Here is a 27407-nt window from a genome sequence, read left to right on the forward strand (position 1 = left end):
TAATGCCCCAAACAAACTTACTTGTGAAAGTTGATTTCTAATCCAAAAGTGATCCAAAGAAAGTCAAAAGGCCTCAAATCCAAAAAAGTGCAGGCAAATGTCAACCTGAGGAGTTATTCTGATAAAAATCATCATTTTCAGAAGGTGTATGCTGCTTGCTAGTGGATTTCATGTGCAGAATTGCAAATTTTGTAATTTCGCGAGTGCGAGATTGTTGCTGCCCGCCGCACCTACATGTTCGCAATTGCGAACTCTAGCAATGCGTCACCAAACTCCCGTGGGATCCCGCAGCAAGATCCAAAATGGCGCAGCACTCGCAAAATATCGAGAAAAACAACTCGGCAAACGCTGAATGACGGTAAGTGAACGCCGCACGCCGCAAAATTGTATCACCAAGAAAAAAAAATCCGCTGCGTGCGAATTTGTGGATTTTCTGTAAATTCGCGAGCGTTCGCGGATTGCGAATTTACCGAATATACGAAAAATCCGCGAGCGGAACGGATTTTCCGCCCATGCTTACTTAAAATGAAAAGAATCAAATGTAAATATTTCACTGATTATATACTAGCAGCTTTATTAAAACGCCATAATATTACAATGTCCTTGAACATAAACGTCTGCTTCCGCCACACCTCTTAAAATATAAATATAAATATTGTGCTGCCATAGCTTACCACCGTGTTGACTGTTTCGATGTCTGAAGTTTTTAAAAAAAGGAATCAATGTGGTATTTCCCTTGTTATAGCAATGTTATGTTATAAATTGCCTTATCACATATTCACTAGGTCAAAGTAGCCATCCTTGTAATGTTGAGTAATATCCTAATGTTTAAGACATGCAGCACTGCAAACCTGCTCAGGGAAACTGAATGAATCAAAAATGTACTCTGGTACAACAGTGTAACCTGATGTGAATCACAATTATGAAACTCAATAAACAAATAAAAAATAAAAAATGCTGCCATAGCTGAACTTGACTTTTATATTGGGAAATATGACCAGCTATTTATCATTAAAGCCAGGGATTTTAATCAATACCTTTTGGCACCAGCAACCTATACCCCAAGCTCCAAGAATCTGTATCTAAGCTATAATATGATAGCCCCTTCCCCAATATAATGTGGTCAGGGAAGTCCCAGCTTCCAGATACTCTGAATGGAAACACCTCGGACTTCCTGCTTGATTAAGGTTAGAGGTCTCTTAATGCTAGGCTAGTAGATTACAAGCAGCTAAAAGAACTTTTCGGATTCTGACTTCACACACCAAAATCGATTATACTTTTGTTCACTACTCCGACTTTCAAACTTGTCAGAGCTTTGCAATAATACAGAGGACTGAAAGTGACCATGACCTGCAGAAGATAGTCCTTACTATTAATATAAACCATCTAGAATCAAGGAAAACCGCAAATAACAATTGCATGTCAGTTATACATTCAATGAAACTCAAATGGTAGACCAAGTTCGAAAATAAAGCCTTGAATTTAAGAAACAAGATCATTCTGTGACTACGAACAGTCCTATAGCATCTTTAGTAAGGACTGGATTCGAATTTAGTAACAGACCTTAGAGGGCATCTCAACTCTTTTCATGGCAAAATTATCAAATGTGCGAAATAGCCCTTGATGGAAACGACTATCAGCCAGGAAATAAGTAATGTAAAAAGCATTCATCGCAAGACACTGAGACACCCATTAAAGCAAGTCCCTTCGAAGGAACATGACACATCAGGTAGACATTAGAGGTTCTAGCTCAAGCAGAGAATAGCGGAAATAAAGCATGACAAGCAAGAAAAAGCTAGGGCCAAATTAATGCATGCGATCTCAACTCTCAATGAGAGGGCGCTCTGGACCCTGGTTGGAGATGGTTCCAGGATTTTTCTTCAGTCTAATGACTTGTATCTATCGAATGAAAAATGGGAATTCCACATAAAGACCCTGGACAAAATCAACCATCAGTACCTTTTTTGAACATCCACCACACTTTGTATCACTTGTACCTGTTATAGATAACAAAATGAATCAAAAGGGTGTGCCCCTCAAAAGCTGCGGTACCACATGACATATAGACTTGGTTAAACTTGATGTGCCGTTCTAAAGCTCACTATTGAACGGTTTCTTATTGTGACCTTTGGGATGGTTCCTGCATCTTGGAAAAGCACAGTCACTCGTCCTTTATACAAGCAAGATCCAACTAGTTATCACTTAATAGCCCTGTAGGGTTTTAAGGGGAAACTTTTTGCCACACACACACTTACTAAATACTTTGGCACATTAGACAACAGAATATTGTTTAACCCCTTCGCTGCTGATGACAAGCTCAGCTCGTCATCAGCCACGGTGGTCGTGTGCGGATGACGAGCTGAGCTCGTCATGTAACGCGGCTTTTAGAAAAAAGCCGCACATCTGAAAAATAACCGCCGCACGCATGTGGTTAATAACATTACCTTAAACAGGATTCCACCTAGGCTGCTCCACAGTCAATAATTTCGAGGCACTGACCCTCCTTGCAAAAAAATTGCTAAAAATAAAGAAGATCTGTACGCCTGCTATGTTGATTATTTTGATAAGATGAATTGCTAAAGGGTTTGAACTAAGCTCAGGAATTGGGGGATTGACCCTTCATTATTACACGTTCTTATTGAATTGCATACAGATACCTGTTTACAAGTAAGGCTTTCTACTGACAACGTTTTGTCATCTAAATATTACACAGAGAATGGCCTTAAACAAGTCTGCATCCATTTATTATTCTCCTTATTTGTTCCCGGCTTGTCAGAGTTTCTTAACAGAGAACATAAAGTACCACCAAAGATGAGAAAGGAGGAGGGTGACAAATTTGGTCAATGATGATGATCTGGTGAAACAGATGCATACTCCTGAAAGGCTACATCGTTCAAATGACTTTATTTTGGGGAATGGACTAATTGCTAATTTACCAAAACCAAAATCATGATCTTCGGAAAGAAAGTAAAGACTGCATCCTGGGTTTTAGCACATACCACAATTTAAACAGCCAAACAATATGATTATCTTGAAGTTTTGATTGACAATAGGCTATCTTGGATAAATCAGCTGTTGATAAGGAAGCTTAAATCTTCTATGATCCCAAAATCTATAACGAGATTTTCAAAACTATTTGGAGGTAGAGCAATCATTAAAAGTGTTAAAAATGATACTTATCATTTCTTTGCTTTATGCATCACCTGCGTTAAATAGTACGGTCATACCTAATCTTGATAAACACTTATACCCGGAGTGTACGAAACCTTCTGCATCTTCACACAGCCACCCCTAACTGTGTCTTGAGGCTAGAGCTGAACCAAAAAACTTTAATGTCACTTAATCGTAGGGCTACTTTGAATTATCCATGTAATTGCATGGAGGCCAATCCTACAACCTTTAAATCCTTAATCTACTCGGAAATTAGGTAAATATCCTACAAGGATATGGAATTGAACATTGCATCATCAAATAAGGTTCTCGAAAAGTATAACTGCTTGACTCGTTAACGTATGTTACGAAAGACCTTACTCAGCTGGCAAATGGAGAAAGTCCTGGGTACATTAAAGCAGCATTAACATATGGATTTAGTTTTGGAAACCTTTGTTTATCCAATGAAGAATATATCAGATCCCCTCTGCCTGCACATCTTAATCCTAAATACCTAAGCTGTATCCCTATCTATGAATTTGAAGGGACGTGGAACCAAGTTCTCAAAGGAAAGTCTGATTGTCGACTGTGAGGATGTACATCTTCGACTCTTATGCACATTTTATGTATTTTCCCAAAACATTTGTATTTAAGAAAATTCTACTAGCGACAAATTTTTAATAACACACAAATAGGATCTAACTTGGAGACTGCTAGATACTGTTTTACTATCAAAGACAATCGTTTTATTATAAAATTTATGAAATTTTTAGATCATGCCTATAAAGTGTTTAGCTGTGTGTAGTAAATTTTATCATATTCTTATTACACATTTATGTTAGTAAATTTTAACCTCATTTTACCAGCTATTTATGGTGATAATGAAATGCTTCTCTTGTTGTGTTCTGTCTTTGGAGCTCACCAGGTGTCAGAACAAATTCCATTCAAAGTAGCTTGCTCAAAGTTCCCCATTGCTGACCAGTGTATATATTGTACATCTGGATGTATCTGGTAAAATCACTATCTGTGTTAGTGTTTCTGCCTCAACGATGCCCATATGTGGTATTGAGGTGGGGAGACTACCTTTAAGTTGTGTTTGAAGATACCACCAATGACTAGTGCCTGCAGGGCACATTAAATGGGGGTATCCATTGGTATCTGGTTTAGAGAGGACCTGCATTGGAAGTTCAGCCTTCACTGTTTCTATTGGAGCAAGTCCAAGACTGTGTCGAATCAGAGGTGACATGTGGGCAAAAGAACAATTTTTAGGAATGCAACCCTGAGAGACTACAAGTGGTTAGCCAAATGACAAGCACTCCTCCGTCTCCTTTTGTGTGTTTATAGGCTAAAATATTAGCATAAACCTCTGTCAGATCAGAGTCGGTGTGACTGATCATGTGGCAGTAACATTAGGCACAGTTATCAGGCTGTGACTTTCAGTACTTGGGTTAGATAGGTTGTCAGTTTTGGATCATACTGTGGATGCACCAATTACGGAAAAAAAGCTTTTATCAAGGAAATTAATAGCTCACAGATTGTGTAAAATGAAATCTAATCCTCTGAGTAAAAAAGCATGCCATGTGGTGTCAAAGCGATATGCCACCGAACAATTTTTTTTGTATTTCAGAGTCATACTGCTTTTTTCTGGGACACCGAGATGGCTGTTAGCTGCCTGAGATCCTTCATGCCCACCATCTAGGTTTCATTACCAACTTACGTCCCTAGAGACACCATGGCACTCAGATTCTTCTCCATACCCTTTTGAATTATTACAGATTTTCGAATTGTAATAATTTGTTTAGATTTTGGTCCTGGTATAGGTGGAATATATATCAGGCATTGTCCACGAAACACGAGTCGAAACTTTGAATTATTCACTGTTGTCCGTCTTGAGGAATTTAAAATTTCACACACTTCCTCCTTATCTCTAGGACTGACAAATCAGGAACCAGGGGCTTGCCGTAGGTAATCGATAGTGAGGCCACCACTATCAATTTGGAAGTGAGGAGCCTGACCATTTGTGCGACATTGCGGATTCGGCTTTTGCTGTGAACCCCAGAATCTACGGATCGGATTGTGTAAAAACCTCTACCTACAGCAAGCCCCTGGTTCCGGATCAAAGGTCCGTGTGCTGTCGGCTTTTGATATAAAAAAAGATACCTCTTTTCAGGATCGTGCCTCATATAGGAATCTTTTGGAAATTACTCGTTTGCCTGAACAGAGCATCCTTTCTTGGCATCTAGTGAGGTTATTTTCCTGGTGCCTCTTACGTTGCGTCCCGCAGGTTGGTGGATCATAACTTCCCTGCCCCTTGGATTCCTGTTTTCCCACCCTCTTGTTATTTATTGTTTCGCTTTTTGCCCTGAAGAAGGTGTAGCCCCGGCTGGGGCCACACACCGAAACACGCGTTGGCGTTTTCTGTGAAGGGGAAGCTGGACGATATCTACCCCTATCCCCTTTGCTATAATGAGCCGTATTACTCGGTCTCAGGGCCACCTTGTGGCGTTGATCCATCTTTTGTGCCTGTGTGAATGTGATTAATTGTGTGATTGAGATACAGAGTTTTGTGTTGAGCGGTGGCAATTATATAGGAATGAATGTGCAGTATGACAGAGGAGTTTGGGATGATATATTTTGACATTTTCTGCTTTTGATGTTTTTATATGTATTATGCTAAACAAGATATCCCTTTGAAATATTTGTTAAAAACCAAATAAACTTTATACTTTTGTATTATTTGGTGAGACTGATCTTTCATGCACTTATATTGCTCTGGTGACAGCGTGTTTATTTAAGGACCCCGCCCTGGGGCCTTGTTTCATCCATTGGGGCAGATAGTTTTTGTTGTTAGCATTCCTGTTGTTTCCCTGTCTACCTGCCCTCATTCTTTCAGGGGTCCCCCTTCTTAGTAGCCTGTGCCTCATGGGAACAGTCCAGCCCGAACTGTCAAGCCATGTCTTCCCTGGACCGGAAACAAGCATCATGGGACTGGTTTCGGGGTCATAACCCTCATCAGCCAGGCTATTTTGAATCCAGTGGCAAAGTGAGCTAGGGACCCACGTCTGGGCATACCCTACCAACTTAGAGCGAACAAAGCGATACCAAAGGGTATGATGGACGTGGTCCCTTGCTCACTCTGCCACTGGTAAATATTGTCTTAACAGTCAAAAAATTATATGATCAAAACTGAATATTCCTTCTGGACACCATTATAATGATTCTTAATCAGGGCATCTATAAGCCTTGGGGTTCTGAGTACATCTGTCATATGGATTACCTGTCTCGGTGATCTTACCAAAAAGATGGAACTCTTCAAAAATGTTCATTGCAGAGACGTCAAAAAAGTGGATGTCCCGACTGGTAGTGGCAACCGCTATTTTGTGCACATTTGGCATGTACACTGCATCAGTCGTCCAAGACTTGAATCTCCTTTTCCCGGCTTGTGTATTGCTGGCATCATCTGCAATCTGCAACAATAGTGCGGCATTAAAAGTAGAGCTTGTGCAATGTATGAGATGAAACAAAATGTTGGTTAGGTTAATTGATGCCAGCTCTTATCTCACATGCCAGAGGTGAGACATTTTGAGCTGCCTTGCTCACTTAACCTGCCTTTTTTTAGGTGTTAGTGATTAGTGGTACTGGAAGATTGAGTTTTCTATATCAGTGTGAGCTCCTCACACTTTTTGTCAGTGTGCATTGCATCAATACAGGTACCTCAAAGAGCCCAAAATAGGTAATGTGGCAACCATATAGTATTTTGTGACCCTTCCTTATCTACAGGTTGTAGGACAAGTGACCATCTTAAGGCAAGCTGCTACTGTTATCGATGGAGCTCTGTCCTAATCGCTCTAGCCCAGTAACCATTCAATTCTGCATTGTTTGTGAGAATGGGTCCACAGGTCTGGACTGGTCAATGGTAGGTGTTTGGCTTCCAATCTAGGGTGACTCACCACCAGGTCTGTCAAGGATATCTTTGTAAAAAACACCATGTCAGATGTTCTTTGAAAGTATAAGTATATTGTTCTCAACAAGCAGGGAATACCTTGAAAAGTATTTTAGGAAGACCAGTTATTTATGTTCATGTCAAAGTGTAAAACTCTATTAAGAATAATGTATTAGGTCACAACATATTTTTAACCAGCTAACTGTGTAATTATTGGTGTACATATTGTAACAATAAAGTATGTAGGATAATAACATACAGTACTTACATATTGAGGTCTATAATACACAGTAGGAAGTGTCCCCATAAGATGACACTTACAGCATAACATCTCATCAGCTTCTATCAAAGGTGCAACTAGAACTTCTTATATGACTACCCAGCATTAAGAAATAAATAAACCATCAACTAACAAAATGCCTTGGTCTCTGGCTATCAGAAGGTACTGAAGTGTAGGCTTGCATGATCTAACCATGACTGAGCAAGCATGGGATAATGAAATGTCTACATAGCTTTAAATGCCAGTGAAAGAGATCCTCACTGGAAAAATAGACCTCAGAGAAGTATTAGTATTCTGCTACCGCGTCTGGTTACCCAACGGTGGGAGTTTGGTTAATTTAGGCTTTATTATACTGACTATCACTTTTAAAAAGAATGATATCAAAGTGTATTTTAGCATTTAGATTTACATTATTCATTGATGATGACATGACAGGGAAGAGAGCTAAATTCAGATGACCTCTATTGGAATTGAAGACTTCAATAAAGATTTATTTTCTTCTGAAAATTAATGCGTTGATTGAACCAATGGCACAGTTGAGGTTTGGTCCTCTGGCCATCCTGATTTAAGCCGGTTTATAACTAGTTTAGCTTTTAAGATACATTTTATTGGTCAAATACACAATTCAATTCATTCAATATCTTCTTGATAAGAATCAATGTAACACCCACTCCCATTTCTGTGTTCTCTCCCATCTCCCTTGGATTTCTGTGGAGAAGAAAGACGTAGATTCTATTTCATTTCCAAACAAGGGAGATGTTGGGTACATTGGTGGCATATTAACAGTAATCTTGGCTTTTGTCTAAACTACCTTGGTCCTTGCTAATAGAAGTAGCTGTTATAAACTGATTCTGAAAGAGTCCACAAGCTCATAAGTAACAAATGCACCTATATCTTATTTATATATATATGAGATCTATAATAAAGTAGGATGTTAATCTGCCATTTCACTTTATCTTATTCGATTTGTTGTTTCTTTTCATGGGAGAAACAGTCAGCCGAAATCACTACAGTACTTAATAATTAAAGAAACATTCCTAAGGAAAGTGTTCATGTTCTGTTCCTTCAATTCCTTTACACCAGATATATCAACTAAAATAGGGGCCAGAAATAAAACTATGGTTAAGAAGGGACGTCGGGCAACCAGATAAGTTTGGACATTTCACAATTTGATGTCTATTTACTACCTCATTTGAAAGTATAAGCTGTTCCGTCTCGAGAATTTAAATAACCTGCATACTATATTATTGAAATCTGGATATGCAAAAAAGCATCCATTAAACATCAAGTCTCCATCATCTCCTAATCAATTTAGGCATTTGTCAGAATGCCTGCATGTCTGGCATTGAGATCACCTGTTCGCAAAAACAAACTTCAACAGAAAACAGGCTCTTCAATTTAGCGAGCTAATTGATGACAACCTTGCTTTCACTCCCTCTGACAGATAGAAATGCACCAGAAATATTTTCTTGTATGAACATAAAACTCCTGGAATATCCTAACAGGCATATCATTAACACTAGTAAACTTCTAAGCATCTCTACTCAACAGCCAGGGCAAATGATGTGAAAAACAAATCACACCATAACATCTTCAACTTAGAGGTGATCTTGGGAACCCAGTTGGCTTAGTGACGATGTACTTCAAGTTGTTGGGCACAGAATGCTTTCAGGTAAAATGCATAACACAAATTGCATTTGCCAATGGCAAAATTCAAACACTTCAGACACCCATATGTTTTCTGTTTATGCACGTAGGATCATCAGCGACACCCTGTTTTATTTGGACCACCGTAACCCTGTTCTAATTTAGGAAAGAGTTGAAGACACATCTCTTTAAAGAACACTTCATCACAATGAGTTAGTAGTGCACTTCAGCGCCTAGAAATCAGCTACCTCTCCAATCACTTGCTGACACATTCCTGTCTTTAATACTGCACAAGGCTCCACTGCCTTTTAATTTGGTTTAAGGTATACAAGTAACACATCCATACACATACATACAAACCCATGCCAAACAATGTCCATGCTATAGGCAGGATTTTTGGGCCTGAGGTCTACTTGAGGGTCCCCTTAAAGTGATTCTAGGCCCACTAGGATGCACTGGGATTTATTTGATTGGCTTGCTGGAAATATTGGCCACAATGTCTTGGGCGGTGTCAAGAGACAAAGTCTTTAGTTTCTTTAATAACTTTATTTGGAAGCAAAGTCAATGACCAATGGAGAATAACAAAATTTGGATATTTGCGGATGGGTCCGGTCGCGAATGAAGCCCCGCTGCGTCAGCGGATCTTATGCTGACGTTTACAGCGTCAGCACCCAAAAGGGCCAGAGGCGCGTGGATGCAAGCACCACAAAGCAACTGCAAAGCTCAGGACAGTGATCTTCAACCCACTTGGGTTTTATATTGTTTTAATCTCGGCACCCCACGAGCCTCTCACTGGAGCAACACTGCACAGCACCACAAAGACCAGCAGGCAGTTCGGGCTGGCACGCCCTCTAGGGAGGGAGCTATTTAAAATACAGGTGCTAGCAATTGACTTTTGGGACTGTCATGCAAGAAACCAGCCTGTGATCAACTGCTTAGGAGAGCACGAAAACGCGTTGGGCGATGTTAATGTGAGGACATTGTTCTGGCATGCTAGCGGCTGCTTTCCTCCTTAATAAAACTCAGAAATTGAACCTTTGGCTTGCGACTTCATTCACAAGGGCAACTTTGTGTGATTTGGATATATATATATATATATATATATATATATATATATATATATATATATATATATATATATATATATATATATATATATATATATTCACTGAAAAAAACATAGGTTTCACACCAGTTATAGTTAGCTGGAAATTTTACTGACATAAAACCATTGAAATTCCCACGTTATAGTTAGTTGGACTCACTATAACTTGCGCTCCTGCAATGCACTGCTGATGATGTCACATATTACATCACTCATGACTACCATATGCAGTACTGGTAGTTTGTCCTCTCTTTCCATAATCACGTGGTGTTAAGCAAAAAAAAACGGGAGAAAAAAATGCATTTTCACTGTTAAGCATTAAGTATTTAAATGTGGCCATTTCCAACACTGACTGTCTGTGAGCAAGGGCGGATGCCCGAAACGCGTCAGATTGTTTGGTTCAGCTCCTAATAAAACTTGTGCCTGAAGTAAGCTACATTGGATCTGCGTGATTTCCTGGGTTGCTGTGCTCGGAGCCTGGGAGGTTGCACTTGCTGGATATATATATATATATATATATATATATATATATATATATATATATTACCTACTGGCGGTCGCCAGTAGGTATATATAGTTAGGATTATTTCTCTATGGAACTTTTGAAAATTCGATGTCTAATAACTTTGGCATTTGTGGACGGAATCGGCTGAAATTTTCAGGAAAATGGCACATTTTGTTTCTGAGCAGCCCTTGAAAATTTGGGGGGGGTTCGGCAAGGGGGGGCCGAGAAAAAAGGGGGGTCCCAAAACGCGTTTTTCCCATGTTAATTTCCATAGGGCGGTTGGCCTCACTTTTAGCTCGAACGGCTGAATGGATTTCCACGAAACTTGGCAAAATTGTAGGGACTGTTAGCCCGATGTGCCTTTGCTAGGTCTCAATATATGTGCTTCAGTGGATTTTGAGAAATTAACGTTTAAATCAAGATATATATCTGTAACAGCGCTCCGGGCAGCGATCCGGTTAGCGAACTTTTCGCGTATCGGAACTTTGCGATGCGAAGCTGATTGGCCCTCCGGTGTCTGTCAACATTCTAAACAGTCCGGAGCGGCCGCCATCTTATCTCTCGGTAGGATCGAGAGAGAAGAAGAGGTGAAAAACGAAGGGGGAATTTAATGAAAGGGGGCAAGGTATACCTCTCTTGACCCCCTAGGAATGATGTTGGGGTTATTAAAGGGTCTCGTGGGGAAAATAAAAAAATATATATTTTTCACGGTAGAAGCGCTTCCCGAGCCGCGAACTGGGCCGCAAACTGGTAGCGAAACGGGAATTCGCCATTTTGTGTTTCGTTTTAATTAAATTACTAGGTATAAGGGGGTGCGGGAGACGTATCCTGACCCCTTATGTTTTCTGAATATGTTGATACATGTCTTCCAGCGGCTGTGCGTGAGCTTTTTTTTTTTTTTTTGCTGCGTGACGTCTGTTAACGTTCGATTCGATGGAAATCAGGAAGTGTTGACCACCATTTTGTCACTGCGAGTAAATATTTTGTTATAAATGAATCCTTATTGATAAACATTGTCTGCGCCATCTTGCCTTTTTGTCCAATGCCACAATTTTGTCGTGCACGGCAGCCATTTTAGATGCCTTGACCAGACCCACTCTCTGCACGCCGTCGATTCTCAGCACGGCTCCCCACCCTCGCAAGCATCTCCCCCACGCACTGGTCACCCCCGCTCTCTCTCTCATGCATGGGCCATATACTTCCCCCCATCTGCGCTGCTCTTCCCTGAGAATCACACCCTGTGCCCGCCCAACACCTCCCTTTCACCCTATTCACTACCGCACCCTCTGACACTCCTCTTCCTCTGTGTCCGATTGTCCAGGCCGGACCCAGGCTATCACCTAGCCCTGCGGATGTAGTTTATGGCCCCAGCTGTAGAGAATCCAGACATGCCAACCCTCCCGATTCAGGCGTGAGACTACTGATTTCAGTGCTAGTCTCCCGCCTCCCGATTCCTGCAAGCAAAAACCCGGGGGCATATTACCAACAACTAGCGATAATTTTTGTCTCTAACTTGTTTAGAGACAAAAATTATCGCCGCACATCGGCGATTTTTATCGCAGATAAACCTTGCTATTAGCAAGGTTTATCGCGAATGCGATAAAAAACGGCCGCAATGCATGAATATCGCTGAAAAGTCAGCGATATTCATGCATTATCCAGCAAATGCTCTTAGCCATGTTATCCACCTCCCATTGGATAACATGGCTAAAAACTGCTCAGGGCAGGTGTTAGCTTTTGGAGATATTCGCGCTTAGCGCAAATATCTCCAAAAGTTGGTAATAGGAGATAGCGATGGTTAGAGACTGTTTCCAGTCGCTAACATCTTGGCACGCCCACTTTGCATGTCATTAGTGATAAATATCACTGACATGCAAAGCGGGGCCCAAGATGGTCGCTATCTCCTTTTAGCTGTCACTAACTGGTGTTAGCGACAGCTTGGTAATAGGGAGATAATTTTATCTACTTTTTTTGGCTTTTAAAGCCAAAAAAGCGGAAATAAACCCCCTTGATAATATGCCCCACGATTCCTCGGGGGTTTCAGCTGACAGGGTTTGGTATTGTGTTACGTGCTAATTCTTCCAGGAAACGTCAGAGGGTCGATGCAGGGGTTCTAGAAGGGGTGATAAACCATTTAAGCCTCATGAACAAGCGCATGGTCTTTTAAAGATTTGTGAAGTACTCGGGGCGGCGGTGTGTGTGTGCCCTCTTTCAAGAGCGGGCGGGGGGGCACTGCCAGCAACTTGCCAGGCCAGGCAGTGTTCAACACGTGCATCACCCTTTCTCTGCCTGCTATTGCGCTCCATGCTTCGGAAAGGTAAGAAAAAGAACGTGCATTTGAGTTTGAAATGTCCGATCCTGTAGCAGTACACTTGCAAAGCCCACACATGACAATAACCCGATTCAAGGCCCCATTCACCCGATTTTTAAAAAAAATATAGTACTCCAAGACAGTTGGATTATAAAACTTTATTAACTTTTAAATATAACGAACGCAACAAAAACTGTAAATATATTTAAACATTTTTTGATAAAAAAAAACAACCATGGTCAGAAGCTGTCTTTTGTGCGAATAGTCCCAAGGCAGCACAACGTGCTGAGTTGTGGAAGGCACCCAGGTGAAGAACCATCCCTTCTTTAAACCCCATGGTGACCAACTATAGTTTCAATGAGTGCTATGTCCCAGGTTTTACATAAAGTAGTGTTTACCTAGAGTGGTGCTGTGTAGGACACTCTGAATGGAAATTAACTAGAACTATAACGATAACAACAACAACAACAACAATAATATAACTTTTATGCCTAAATTACGCAAACATTTAGCTAATTTGCTAAAGGGGGGAGTCGCCATTTCTTTACAATAATCAATAATGAAAAATCAACATCAATAGGGTTGTCCGTATTCCCGATGCAGCACTATAGTGCAACATACACAGCACCTGAGGTGTCAAGAGTGAACAGGTCCTAGCTGCTTAACCAATGACTGACAAATGCTATATTAAACACTTACTATGTATAATACTTGCGTTCACAATAGTTTTACTTTACAAAACAGAACAAAAGATGTCCCCTGTAAGTAAACCCATATTAGCTGTTTCAGTTATTGAACATCCTAAGGTTTTATGACATGGGGAACAGTGGTGATATCCTGGGCGGGTGATGGAACTGGGATTGTTAATGGGAAAACATCTACAAACAAAACTATTGGTGAATTATACTTAAAAGGAAACTATAACCATAACAACAACAACAACAATAATATAACTTTAATGTCCAAATTACGCAAAGATTTAGCTAATTTGCTAAAGGGGGGAGTCGCTATTTCTTTTGATAATTTATTTATCCATCCGTAGCCTCTCTAATCTCCATTACAATATGTTTCTTGCTGTCGCTAGCTGATGAAAAAACTAAAGTGATAACTTCCTCATCCTTATTTTGTCTTTCTTTGTTCCTTAAGATGTTATCTGTGTCAATCTCTTCCGAGAATGCTGATGCGTTAGGGATTTCCTTGTGTTTCTTAATAGCATTGGTGTCTGCACACTTCTTTGTCAATTCTGTGAACATGATAACTGCTTCATAAACAGACGATATCTTTGTTTAGTCATTAGTGTTAAGTGTGTCTGAAACTACAGTGCCCTTTTGTTTTTCTTTCTTCAGGCTCTATAGAGTTTTGTGTGTTGTTCTTTTGAGCGACAATTATTCCAGAGGTTTCAGGTTCACTTGTTTTGTCCTGCAGTGAGTTAACAGCTTTAGAGACTTCATGTTTATTTGCTATGTCCTGCTGTGCGTCAACTGCTTCAGAGACGTCAGCCTCATTTGTTATGTTTGACTAGATCCTGGACCTGCCCGGCCGCGCCCAAAATGGCGCCGGTGTAAATGGGACTCGTAACTGCTTGTTGTGTACTGATTGCCCAACCTTGATATCACGAGATACGTATGCAGTTTTGAAGCACATGGCGGAGGCTCGTCTGCTGTAGTGGGGCGCCCTTTTATCGTTTCAGTCGCCATTCCGCCCGCTTTTGCTACACTGTGCCTTTTCCGCCATTCAGCTGTTTACCGCCCGCTTTTACGGCTACAGCGTCTCGCTCACCATGTAGTTGAGTTGCTCCCACTCTTGCGGTGCAGCGCTAGGCGGCTGCCACAGGACTCTTAAAATGGCGGCCGGCTCTTCGGATTTGGGCCTGGTCCAGTAAAATGGCCCTGGGACACCTTGGAACTCGGACGCTTGTCTGCCAGGGCTTGGGTTCCATTCTCGAAAGCGTCCCCTCAGCCTTGAAGATTGTACAAAAGTCTTGGGGGCCCTCGACTCCCGCAGGCTTCCGGTGGGGAGCGGCTGCCATGATTGCTTGCGGAATGGCCACGACGGAGCTACGAGATGGTGGTGCTCTCATGGTGACGCCAGCTTCAGTCTGAAACATCCAGAAACAAGGTGGGGCTTTCATCGTTTGGGAAAAAAAATGTTTTAATCCAATGAAAAGTGTTATTTTTAGGTCACATGACCTAGTCTTACATCATTAAGAAAACAAAAGTAAAATGAACCAATGAAAAGTTTTATTAACAAGTCACATGACCTGTTATGCTTACGTTACGCGCTGCGCGGCGCGCTCTGGATCGTTTCCGGGAAGCTGTGCCTTGCGCACCGGAGCACTTCCGGGTGCGCTAACGCGGCGCGTCATATGACGCATTACGCGAGAACGCAGGTCCAGAATATAGTCAAAATGTCTCCACCAACCAGTGGTCGGAATACAACCGCTTTCAGCAGTCCAAAAAGTTCGGTTAAATTTTAAGAGCGGGAGCAACTCAACTACATGGTGAGCGAGACGCTGTAGTCGCAAGAGCGGGCGGTAAACAGCTGAATGGCGGAAGAGGCACAGAGTACCAAAAGCGGGCGGAATGGCAACTAAAACGGTAAAGGGGCGCCCCACTACAGTGTGTCTTCAGGTCAAACGGATTGTGGGACAAGGTCCAGAATGGAAGAGTCATCAAAAGGGAAAAAATTCCGCCGGACCCCGGGAGCCGGCCGCCTATGTCGGGGGCGATCTCAGGCCACACCAGGGCAACACGACTTGGGGAGGGGGCAGGAGCCAAGCGCCCCCTCTCAGTCCGCGCCATCTCACCGCCCCTCGGGGGCCTCCGTCAAGCGGTTTAGGGAGGCACCGTATCACATTTTTTTTTCCAATGCAGTCAGGTCCACAAACGGACCCCACTTACTTTGAATAGTGAAGCTGCAGCAGGTGCAAATAAGGTTTAAACAGTGTTACAAGCGCTGCTTAGAACTCTGAAGTATGGCACTCAACATCCAGGACTTATGCCATTTGTGTAAGGCAGTGACATCGAAGCAACTCAGGGACAAAAAGCATGAACGAACATTCACGTATGAAAATCTTATTTGGGGAAGGGGCAGGATCCAAACGCCCCCTCCCAGTTCGCGCTACTACACCGTATGTGGAAAATCTGAAGCCATCGTTCTACAAACTCTCAATGCTTGCTATCAGTGCATGAGTTTCATGCTCGATCGATTGAGCTAGCCGGATCGGGCATTAAAAAGTATAAAATAGTTATGTAAATAGTTATTTAATAAAATGTTTTACCCTGTTTCTTTGCTGGTGTGTTGTCTATATTTATAATATTTGCATAGGGTTTGTCGTTATTTTGGGCGGGGTGGGTGGCGGAGTCGAGCTGTCTTGCAGCCCTCATGGTGTGGAGCTCAGTTCATTTCACTATTTTCGTATTTCTCATGAAGGGTTGTTCCTAATGTTTGTATTTTACCGAGGTCAAAAAGAGATCGAATTAGTGGTCTACTGATTTTGCTCGATTACTTTTATTTTTTTACACGATTTTTCACTATCTGCAAAGACTAAACAGAGTATTGCGACTTTGTGCTTGTTTGTAAATAGAGAATGATCCAAAGAGAACCAATTCTAAAACAGTAAATGCTTGGATAACAATCAATCAAATGGAGAGACAAGCAGGTACGACGGATTACAACGGGGGTAAAGGTCTGCGTTAACTACCGTTCACTATCTGCAAAGAGAGAGTACTACTAAGAGAAAAGAAGGGAGGGGGGGGGCAGCGTTCAAAGCACATCAGCGTGCATAAACACGAAAACGTTTTTACCTATCACGTACTTCACATTTGACAGCTTTTGATATTTGCTATTAAAAAACCATTGAAATTCACAGAAAAAACCATAGGTTATAGTCCATATATAGTTAGGAATTTGCATTTACAAAACCTTGAAAGTTCAATGAAAAAACCATTGGTTATAGAACATATATAGTTAGGAATTTTCATTTACAAAACCTTATTTTACTCGCATAAAACCATTGAAATTCCATATATAGTTAGATGCGCTAACTATATATCGCGCACCCGCAATCCACTGCTGATGATGTCACATATTACATCATTCATGACATGGTCAGTGACATCACTGATGACATCACTGATGACATCTCAAATGACATCACTGATGACATCACTGATGACATATCAAATGACATCACTGATGACATCACTGATGACATCTCAAATGACATCACTGGTGACATCACTCATGATATCATTCATGTGATAATACAATGAACCTCTTCAGACTCTAATATAACCTTAGATACAATCAGTGTAAACAGACACTCACAGACTGTCACTCATCCATGGAGTTACTCACACAACTAGTCAGTCATGCAAACAATCAATCACACCTCCATTTCCTGAACTATACAGTTATACAAACTTTACTTATTCAAATATATACTAACACATATTTTCTCTCTTATACAATCCCTGATACAAGTTCACAATGATCCATACAGCCACTCACACATTCACTGGCTCTTATGCACAGTTATTTATATATGTCAACTCTCACATGTACTGTCTTTTACATATGTACTTACTTTGACATGTAGCACTGAGATATCCATTCACTCACCAATACACTCATACACACAGTCAACCACCCATACAGTTGTTTCCACATGCAGTTTTGAACCCATACATCTAGTGAATCAGCTGTTCACACATCTATGCACAGAGTCATACACCTCCCAGCCACCCACACACATACTCAGTCTCCCATACAAATACTTGGGCAACCATTCAATAACCCATATAGTTACTCATATAGCTACTGATCAACACATGCAGCACTTTACAGAACAACAGATATAATGATGCACAAATTAATACAGTTTAATCACTAACCCATGCACTCAGTGAGACACATTTAATCACTCCCTCATACAATCAGTCATGCACCTACTAAATCCTTCATCCAGACATTTATACATCCACTCATTCTTCAATATGTGAGACATATTTTAACTTTACAGAAACATACAGTCACTGGGTGTTGTCATCAGTGATGTCATCAGTGATGTCATTTGAGATGTCATCAGTGATGTCATCAGTGATGTCACTGACCATGTCATGAATGATGTAATATGTGACATCATCAGCAGTGGATTGCGGGTGCGCGATATATAGTTAGCGCATCTAACTATATATGGAATTTCAATGGTTTTATGCGAGTAAAATAAGGTTTTGTAAATGAAAATTCCTAACTATATATGTTCTATAACCAATGGTTTTTTCATTGAATTTTCAAGGTTTTGTAAATGCAAATTCCTAACTATATATGGACTATAACCTATGGTTTTTTCTGTGAATATATATATATATATATATATATATATATATATATATATATATATATATATATATATATATATATATATATATATATATATATATATATTCACTGAAAAAAACATAGGTTTCACACCAGTTATAGTTAGCTGGAAATTTTACTGACATAAAACCATTGAAATTTCCACGTTATAGTTAGTTGGACTCACTATAACTTGCGCGCCTGCAATGCACTGCTGATGATGTCACATATTACATCACTCATGACATCACTCATGACATCACTGATACGTCATATCAGTGCTGTTAAAAATGCACCTTATTGAGTCATATTTACAGAGTGACGCATCTAGGTAGATGCGTCACTTTGTACTTTTACGCCACCGGTACGTCACTTTTTGCGACGCATCAGCAGCGTAAAACATGCACCTTATTGAGTTATATTTACAAAGTGACGCATCTAGGTAGATGCGTCACTTTGTAAACCCCTGCGCCACATTATACCTACGTCAGGTGTAATGTATGCAAAAGGGGCGTCTTGATGCAAGAAAGGGTCATAGAGGTGATGCAGTGAATAAACTGGGTTTTCCCCATGCTACGCTCCCCGGTCCGCTCCCCGGTGCGCGTATCGGGTGCTCCCCCCGTGAAAATCGATTTTTTAATTTTTTTAATTTTTTCTCCTGTGGAGCCCTTTTATAGCCCCCACATCAAACCTAGGGGGTCAGGGGGGGGTCTACTCTGCCCCCTTATGGTCATTTCCCCCTTTGTTTTTGCCTCCTCTTGTGTCTCGATCTTACCGAGACACAAGATGGCGGCCGCTCCGGACTGTTTCGAATGTTTACAGACACCCAAGAGCCAATCAGCTTTCCGCGCGCAAGTCGCGTAGCGTGCCCGGAGCGCTCCCCGGTGCGCGTACCGGAGCACGGCCATAGATATATATATTTTTTTTAACCTAAATTACTCAAAATCCACTGGAGCACATATCTTGAGACATAGCAAAGGCACATCGGGCTACCAGTCCCTACAATTTTGCCAAGTTTGGTGGAAATCCATTCAGTTGTTCGGGCTAAAAGTGAGGTCGACCGCCCTATGGAAATTAACATGGGGAAAACACGTTTTGGGACCCCCCTTTTATCTTGGCCCTGCTTGACGAATCCCCCCCAAACTTTGAGGGAAGGACCGGAGCGCCGCGAGGCAAATTTGAGGAAATTTTCACGCAGATTCCTCAACCGGCGCCAAAGTTATTCCCAATAGAATGTTGAGATTTTGCATTGAAAAAAATCCTAACTATAACTACCTACTGGCGACCGCCAGTAGGTTTTATATATATATATATATATATATATATATATATATATATATTAAAAACATGTGTTAGCGGGCCGTTATAAATAGGATAACATTTTTGTTGTAATATACCACTGAAATTCACCAGTTATAGTTATCTCAAGTAGCTTTTACTCGAATGCTAAAATAACTATAACTCTCACCCCACCATGCTCAGTCTTGTCATCAATGATGTTATTTCCGATGTTACTCATGCAATTAATGATGTCATAGAACATGTCATCAGTGATGTGGCAAGAGCATGTGTATAATTACATTAGGGCTCAAATAACTGTTACTGTAAATAACTAAAACTGCGATATTTCAATAGTTTTCTTCATTTAAAAGATAATGTTTTAACTGAAATATTCACTTAATTATAACATCACTTTAACATTTGTTCAGTGAAATTCTCTTGTTTTTTCTTTACTAAAAATAATATTGTATTACCATACATAATGCCAATCCCAAAGGCCTTGCTTGGCAGGAGGTTGACTGCAGGGTCCCCCTCCCCTTAAATAAATGTTTTGGCCCCAGGAAATGGTCTCCCTGGGAATTCGAGCAGGCTTTGGCAAGGGGGCTGTGCACCCCCTCCTCTCAAAATAAACTAGTGGCCCTGGAGGATGGGGTCCCTGGGCATCAGGCAGGCTCAGCAAGGGGGTGTGGGGTGGGCATGCCTCCATAACTACAAAATTGATTTTGCTGCTGTACTCAGGCTTTGGCCAACTGTGGAGGGGTTCTTTTTTGAAAGCGCACTCTACCTCCGCTCCCCAAGTCTTTTAAGATGGCTGCCATCACATTGCTGTTGATGTGGTGGCAGCCAATCAGAGCTTATCTTGGGGTCTGTTGCCTCTGCTTATCCTCTGCAGCATGAAGTATATATCTTTTTTTATTGTTAATTTCTCAAATGGGTTCACACCAAACCACAAAAAGCAAACTTTCTGGTCCAAGATCTAGCTTTCTGCTAAATTTGATGTAAATCAAGTAAGTGGCTGGACAGTGGCTGTGTCTAATTTTCCTAAAGGAAATTATTTGGGAAAACACATTTTGGGACCACCCTTTTTTCTCAGTCCCTGCTTGACGGATCATCCTGAAACATTGTAGTTAGGAGCTGAGGTTGAAGAACATTTTATTCTAGAAAGTTTTGTGAAGATTCAGCAAACGGCACTAAAGCTGGTAGAAAAGGATCCATGCAGCAACAGCAATGCTGTGATCGGCTGCCTGCAACCTTATCTTATATTATCTTGACCTATAAAGCGCATAGGTACCCTAAGGCTTCCCAGCACTGTGAGAATCAGAGCGTATACCTGTGGGACTAAAAATGTAACCAGAAAATTACTGAGAGTAAAGCCAAGTTTTAAGACGCTTTCTGAATCAGACCTCATCCAAATCAGTTTTTAGAATGATTGGCTTTGAGTTCCAAAGTTTGAGGGAGAGGTCAGAGGTCAGACCCGGGACCAGGGTTCAATTCCCGACGCGGCAGGGTGTTGAGCTCAAATGTCCACGGACTTGATAATTCTCGCTTCGGTGCCTGACCTAATCATGGGTTCACACTCTGCAACTCTGGGCATTAAGCTTGCTTAATCTCCACAACGGCCCCCTGCGGCGGGATGCCTGGCTTTCACCTTGGGGATGCCCTGTAGGGGCTATCTCACAGGGAAAAACCAGGGCGGGTTCCCAAGGCAAGCGCGGAGATACCCTTTCGGGGGTCGATTCTGGCGCTATATAAGAATATAATAATAATAATAATAATAATATGAGAAAGATCTTCCACCCCTTTTGGCCCTTTGAATATGTGGAACTATCTTCATGTGGAAAGATCTTCATGTCCTGCTCGGAACAAAGCTGGTCAATAAGACTCCAACCATTTGAGGTTCCTTCCCATTTATTGCACTGTGTGTAAGACACAGTGCCTTGAATTTAATTCTCTGCCCCACAGGAGCCAGTGTAAGGAAGTCAAGGCTTTCTTAGCAGAGGAACGTTTAGGTATTTTATAGATGGTTCTGGCCGCAGTATTTTGCAGCACCTGGAGTCATTTTTTTAACTGATTTGGGGGAGCCCAGAAATAGGAAGTTTCTATAGTCCAGGCGTGAAGCATCAAGGCCTGGGCTACCACTCTTCTGCATGACAACAGCAGTAGAGTCAGAATTTTCCTCAGCATCATCAACATGACAAAACAGGTTTCCATCGCAAGAGAGCTGTTCAACCATATCCCCAAGCTTTTCATAGGGGAGGACGGGATGGGTTCAGTCCCTAGACTATCTGCCCAACCAAATGATAATACTGGGGGAGGATTGTTCCCCAGTACCATCAGTTCCGTTTTGCCCCCTGACACAGTCCTGGTGCCTTAAAATGAAAGTGTTAATCTGATAAAAGGGGTCAGGGTACCTTTATCCTGGGTGTAATACTGAGGTCGCTGAGGGACCCCTGATGAGCAAGACATTACCCAAAAATATTTTTTTTCCATGTGTAGATCAGCAGATATACCATGGTGCTCAGTGTAGCCCCCGTGTGAATCCGGGATGGATCTGCAGTTCCAGTGCCCAATTAAAAAACAAATACAGCCACTCAAACACACTTACACATACTGTCATATCCCCAAACTACCACTCATACACCCACTCACGTACCAATAAGACACTCACACACCCACTCATAAACCCATACAGCCACTCACACTCCTACTCCCACTCACAGACTCATACAACCATTGTTATGTTATGTTATGATAAATTATTTTTATAAGGCGCACAGCTACCCAAAAAGGGTTTCCCAGCGCATGCATGAAAGGTGGAACGAAAGTAATGATGTTATTGATTAAACAGCCTTGTCTTTAGACCTCTGTGAAAATTTGTGAACCTTTTTTCATGCCGGAGGAATACAGGTAGAGTATTCCACAAAGTAGGGCCGAGAAAGGCAAAGGAGCGGCCTCCCATCCGTGAAAGTCTGGCCCTAGGTACCAAAAATTTTCCCTGTGTGGTGGAAAGCAGTGATCGTGAAGGTTGGTAAGGTTGAGCTAAGGCTTGCAGATATTGGGGAGCAGTGCCGGACTTGATCTTAAATAGAAAGCTCAAGGCTTTGAACTTAACAAAGCTTTCCACTTTCAGACAGTGAAGATCGCAGAAATAGCTAGAGATGGAAGTGGCTTTAGGAATTCGGCATAGTAGTCTAGCTGCAGTGTTCTGCACTACCTGCAGCTTCCGTAGTATATCTTTGTTGGCCCCTAGATAGAGGATGTTACCATAGTCTATTCTTGAGGTCACAAGGGCTTGGACCAAAGTTCTCTGGGTGGAGCAAGGGAGCATCCAGACAACTTTTTTGTAGCCATTTTAATAAAGTAAAACTTGCAGCTGCCACCTTTACTACTTGCTGTCTTATGGACAGCTGATCTTCACTGATAAAGCCCAAATTACGGACCTTTTTTTCCAATTTCGGATTAGATCTTTTTTATTTACCAGAATGAGAACCTCAGTCTTGTCGCCATTAAGTTTTAGCATGTTAGTTTGCATCCATGCTGCAACTTTCCTTAGGCCATTCTCACATCCGCAACATACCATCAAAATCTCTCATGCAACCCACACACACAACCACAAAACCACTCACACACCCAGTGACCGAACCCATACAGTCACTCACACACCCACTCACACCCCTACATAACTAATCGCAGATCCATATAGCTACTCACACCTTACTCACAGTCCCATATAGATACTGACACACCCAGTTGCATAGCCTTTAAGCCACTCATATACTCACTCATACACCCACAAATTCTCTCATAAACCAACAAGACTACTCACACAACCACTGATAGCCTCATACAGCCACTCACACACCCACTCACTACATAAAGCTACTCCCATAACCATTCATCAATGCATAAAGCCACTGACTGACCCACACAGCCACTCACCCACCCGATGATGTAAACAGTCACTCAGCCACCCACTCAACAATGCATACAGACATTCACACACCCACTCACAGACCTATTCAGTCACTCTCACACACACACACACATCTCTCAGCCACCCACAGAACCATTCATGCACCAATTCACAGACCCATACAGCCACTCACATACCCATTCACTGACCCATACAGCTGCTCACACAAAAACACTCTCACACCCTCTCACAGACCCATATAGCCACTCACACACCTACTTGCAGACACATGCAGCTATTCTGACACCTACTCACTGACACATACAACCACTGACACCCTCTCAAAGACCCATACAGCCATTCACACACACATAAAGCCACTCTCACACTTATACACACCCACAAATTCTCTCACACTCCTCAGAAACCCACAGAACCACTCATATACCTATTCACAGACCCATACAGCCACCCACACATTTACTCACAACCCACAAAAGCAAAACCACTCACACAACGACTCACAGACCAAAACAGCCACTGACATACCCACTCATGATCCATACAGCCACTAAAACACCTATTCACACATCCATATAATCACTCGGACACTCACTCAAAGACCCACACAGCCACTCTCAGACCCACTCTGAGACCACAAAAGCATGCACAGACCCACTCACAGACCCATACAGCCACTCAAACATTCACAGACCCATACAACCACTCGCACACCCACAAAACCAAAACCACTCAGATGACCACTCACAGACCCATACAGCCACTCAGACACCCAGTTACACACCCAAAAACACTCACACATATACTCACACACCCACAAAACCACTCACACATACCCACTCAGACTCATGCAGCCACTCACACACAGACCTGTACAGGCACGCACACACACACAAAAAAGCACCCATACACCCATTCACAGACCCAAACAGCTACTGATATACCCACCCACTGACCCATATAGCCACTCACACACCTGCTCACACACCCATTTAATCACTCACACACCCACTCACAGACCCACAAAAGCACTCACACACCAACTCACAGACCCATAAAGCTATGCACACACCCACAAAACTACTCACACATCCACTCAAAGACCCAAACAGCCACTCACTTATCAAATCACAGACCCATACAGTCACTCATATATCCACAAAACCACTCACACACCCACTAACAAACCCATACAACTGCTCACACACCCACATAACCACTCCCACTCATAAACCCATACAGCCCCTCAGACACACAATAACAGACTCATACAGCCACTCACACACCCACATAACCACTCACACACCCACTAATAGACTCATGCAGCCACTCACCCGCCCCCAGACCCATACAACCACTCACACACCCACAACACCACTCACATGCACACTCACAGAACCATTCACACATACACAGAAACACACACAAACCACTCAAACACCGACCCACTCACAGACCGACACAGACAATCACACACCCACTCATACAGCCACAAACACTTCATTTGGCAAAGGCTGGGGTTTGGTTGCATCCGGGGGGCTTGGCTAAAGGGCTGGGCCATTATCTGTGGCCAACACTCCACGGCCGAAGGCGGTGCACATTTGCAGTTGGATTAACGTATGGCAATCAAATATTACTTGATTGATTGATAATAACACTGCAGCATGTGCAGTAAAATTTTTGATGAGAAAACAGTTCATAGCAGGGGCGCGAGTGTATAATTACACTAGGGCATGAATTATAGTTATTAAGCTAACTATAACTAATGAATTTCTATGGTTTTGTGAGTGTAAAATCTGAACCTAACCATACTGTCCCTGTAACCTTTGTTGTTTTTTTTGTGAGTTTGTGTGTATATATATATATATATATATATATATATATATATATATATATATATATATATATATGTATATATACATACATATATATATATATATATATATATATATATATATGTCCTTTAATCCTCGCTGTCGCCTCCAATTCGTTTTATGGAAAAAACGAGCCTAGACCCAATTTCTTTGTGCATTCATTTATTTAGCCATTCGCCACCATTACGCGTTTCGGGAGAAACCTCCCTTGATCACATGACAGCTCAAATGCTTCACCAATCCCCTTTTAAAGTGCCAGTGCAAAGCAGCCATACATAAACATGGTGGAAAGACTGATATTAGGGCACATTTCAAACATAATCACCAAATTAAAAACACTATTAAAATCGTTATTCCAGTGTTTCTAAATTAACCCTCAATGGGTACTTTTCTTATTACCAATATGTTAGAAAAATTGAATACTTGCATAAATGCCTGTAGTGCCTTTGTATGCCACCCTGCATATAAAAACACCTTATTCAGTGTCATTAAAAAATAATAAAGTTAATAAACAGTGCAATACCCTAAAGTGATAAAGAATAAGTAACATGTTACATTTATACAGTTTGCCAACAGAACGACATGACCTGTGTAAACTGGATTTTTTTAAAGTGCAAAGTGCAATCCGGACAGTATCTTAAACATATCTATTCACATTGACCAGGGTAAATCCTTAGATAAAACCATCTTAAATATAAGAACCTTCAAAAATATATATATACTTTCTATTCAGTGATTCTATAAAAATAATCCCTAATTACAATAAATATGTTAAAAGCTAATACTATCCATAAATAAATTTACACTCTAAAAAATCATATATTTACATTGTGGCAGGTGTGGGTAATATCTACTTAAGTGCGCGAAAATAAACTGCTCCTTACTCACCTCAACTATGCCTCTGAAGAAAGGATGAGACTGTCATATAGATATATATATAGCCTGTATGCTGTGTTAAGTTAGCATGAGCTTTTTAGGAGTTTAAAAGCCATTTTACCTTTCTGCTGCTTTTGCACACAACACATAGCTGTTGCTTTAGCTTTGAGCCTAGTAGAATGTTTTTAATTCATGCGAGAATAATATGTTGTTACTCTGATATCAGCCTTGCTTGGCGAGCTGTGTCTGTACAGTGAGTGCAGAAACCTTCAAGGATATCTCAACACAGTGGTTGTTGTGAGCACTGATCTTTGCACGTTCCTAGACATAACATACATGCAGCTGCAGCCAAGTTCTGGCTTTAGGCGCTTTTTATATTGCTTTGCACAAGAGCATACAAACACACTTGATGGTGCTTCACATGCAGAGAGCTGGTGGCTGATGATGTGATCCCTTACCACTAGGATCTTGAGGTATGGGGCCGCCCTGCTAAAACCCAAAGAGACCTTCTAAGATATAATATAATATACTAGCTAGGGAGGGTGAGAATTAGGTTTTGTTAAACCCTATTCATTTTAGCATAATACCATGCTTTCACCATTTGTGTTCTAGTGACTATGCTGATTACTTTGTTTCTTATAATATGTTTGCTAGTATTAGCTAAGATACTGCGTTTGAGAACACTGCATTAGTGAATAAACATTTCAAATATGCACGTGTCCTCTTTTACTCCTTGTTCTGGATTGAAATGATTGTATAACGAAAGAGTGTTCATGTGTTCCACGTTACCTGAGGTGTACTAAGTGCATGTTCTGGTTTGTCTAAGCATTGGGAGTTTGTGATAACCAATGAGACACTCTAGCTAGTCTGGTAGGGGATTTTTGGGTACTAAGGTGAGTTTTGGCATACCCTAATTCACTGAGGTTCCAAGCCTCTATGTACAGTTCTGTATGAGAACGGAATCCATGCGACATGGCGCCCAATCGTTGGTTTTCTTATTACATGAAACTTGAGTAGTACATCATTCAGTCCTTAACCCCTTCACTGTTGTTTCCGGTTAACGGTGGTGTCGGACAAACCCACCTGTATTCGTATAGGTCCTTTCGAGCTTGAATCTTTCTAAAACGGTTTCATTGAGTT

General features: G+C 41.4%; 1 protein-coding gene across 1 annotated transcript in view; it reads right to left on the reverse strand.

The window, feature by feature from the left end:
* The window catches only part of LOC147702335 (cilia- and flagella-associated protein 337-like), a 1229420-nt gene that overhangs the window by 684805 nt on the left and 517208 nt on the right, over positions 1 to 27407 (reverse strand). The window contains exon 6 of the mRNA XM_086930967.1: positions 6446 to 6617. Within this exon, the coding sequence (XP_086787093.1) occupies positions 6446 to 6617 (172 nt within the window). The remainder of the gene's footprint in view (positions 1 to 6445; positions 6618 to 27407) is intronic.

This window comes from Lissotriton vulgaris, chromosome 7 (genome assembly GCF_964263255.1).
Source record: "Lissotriton vulgaris chromosome 7, aLisVul1.2, whole genome shotgun sequence".
NCBI lineage: Eukaryota > Metazoa > Chordata > Amphibia > Caudata > Salamandridae > Lissotriton > Lissotriton vulgaris.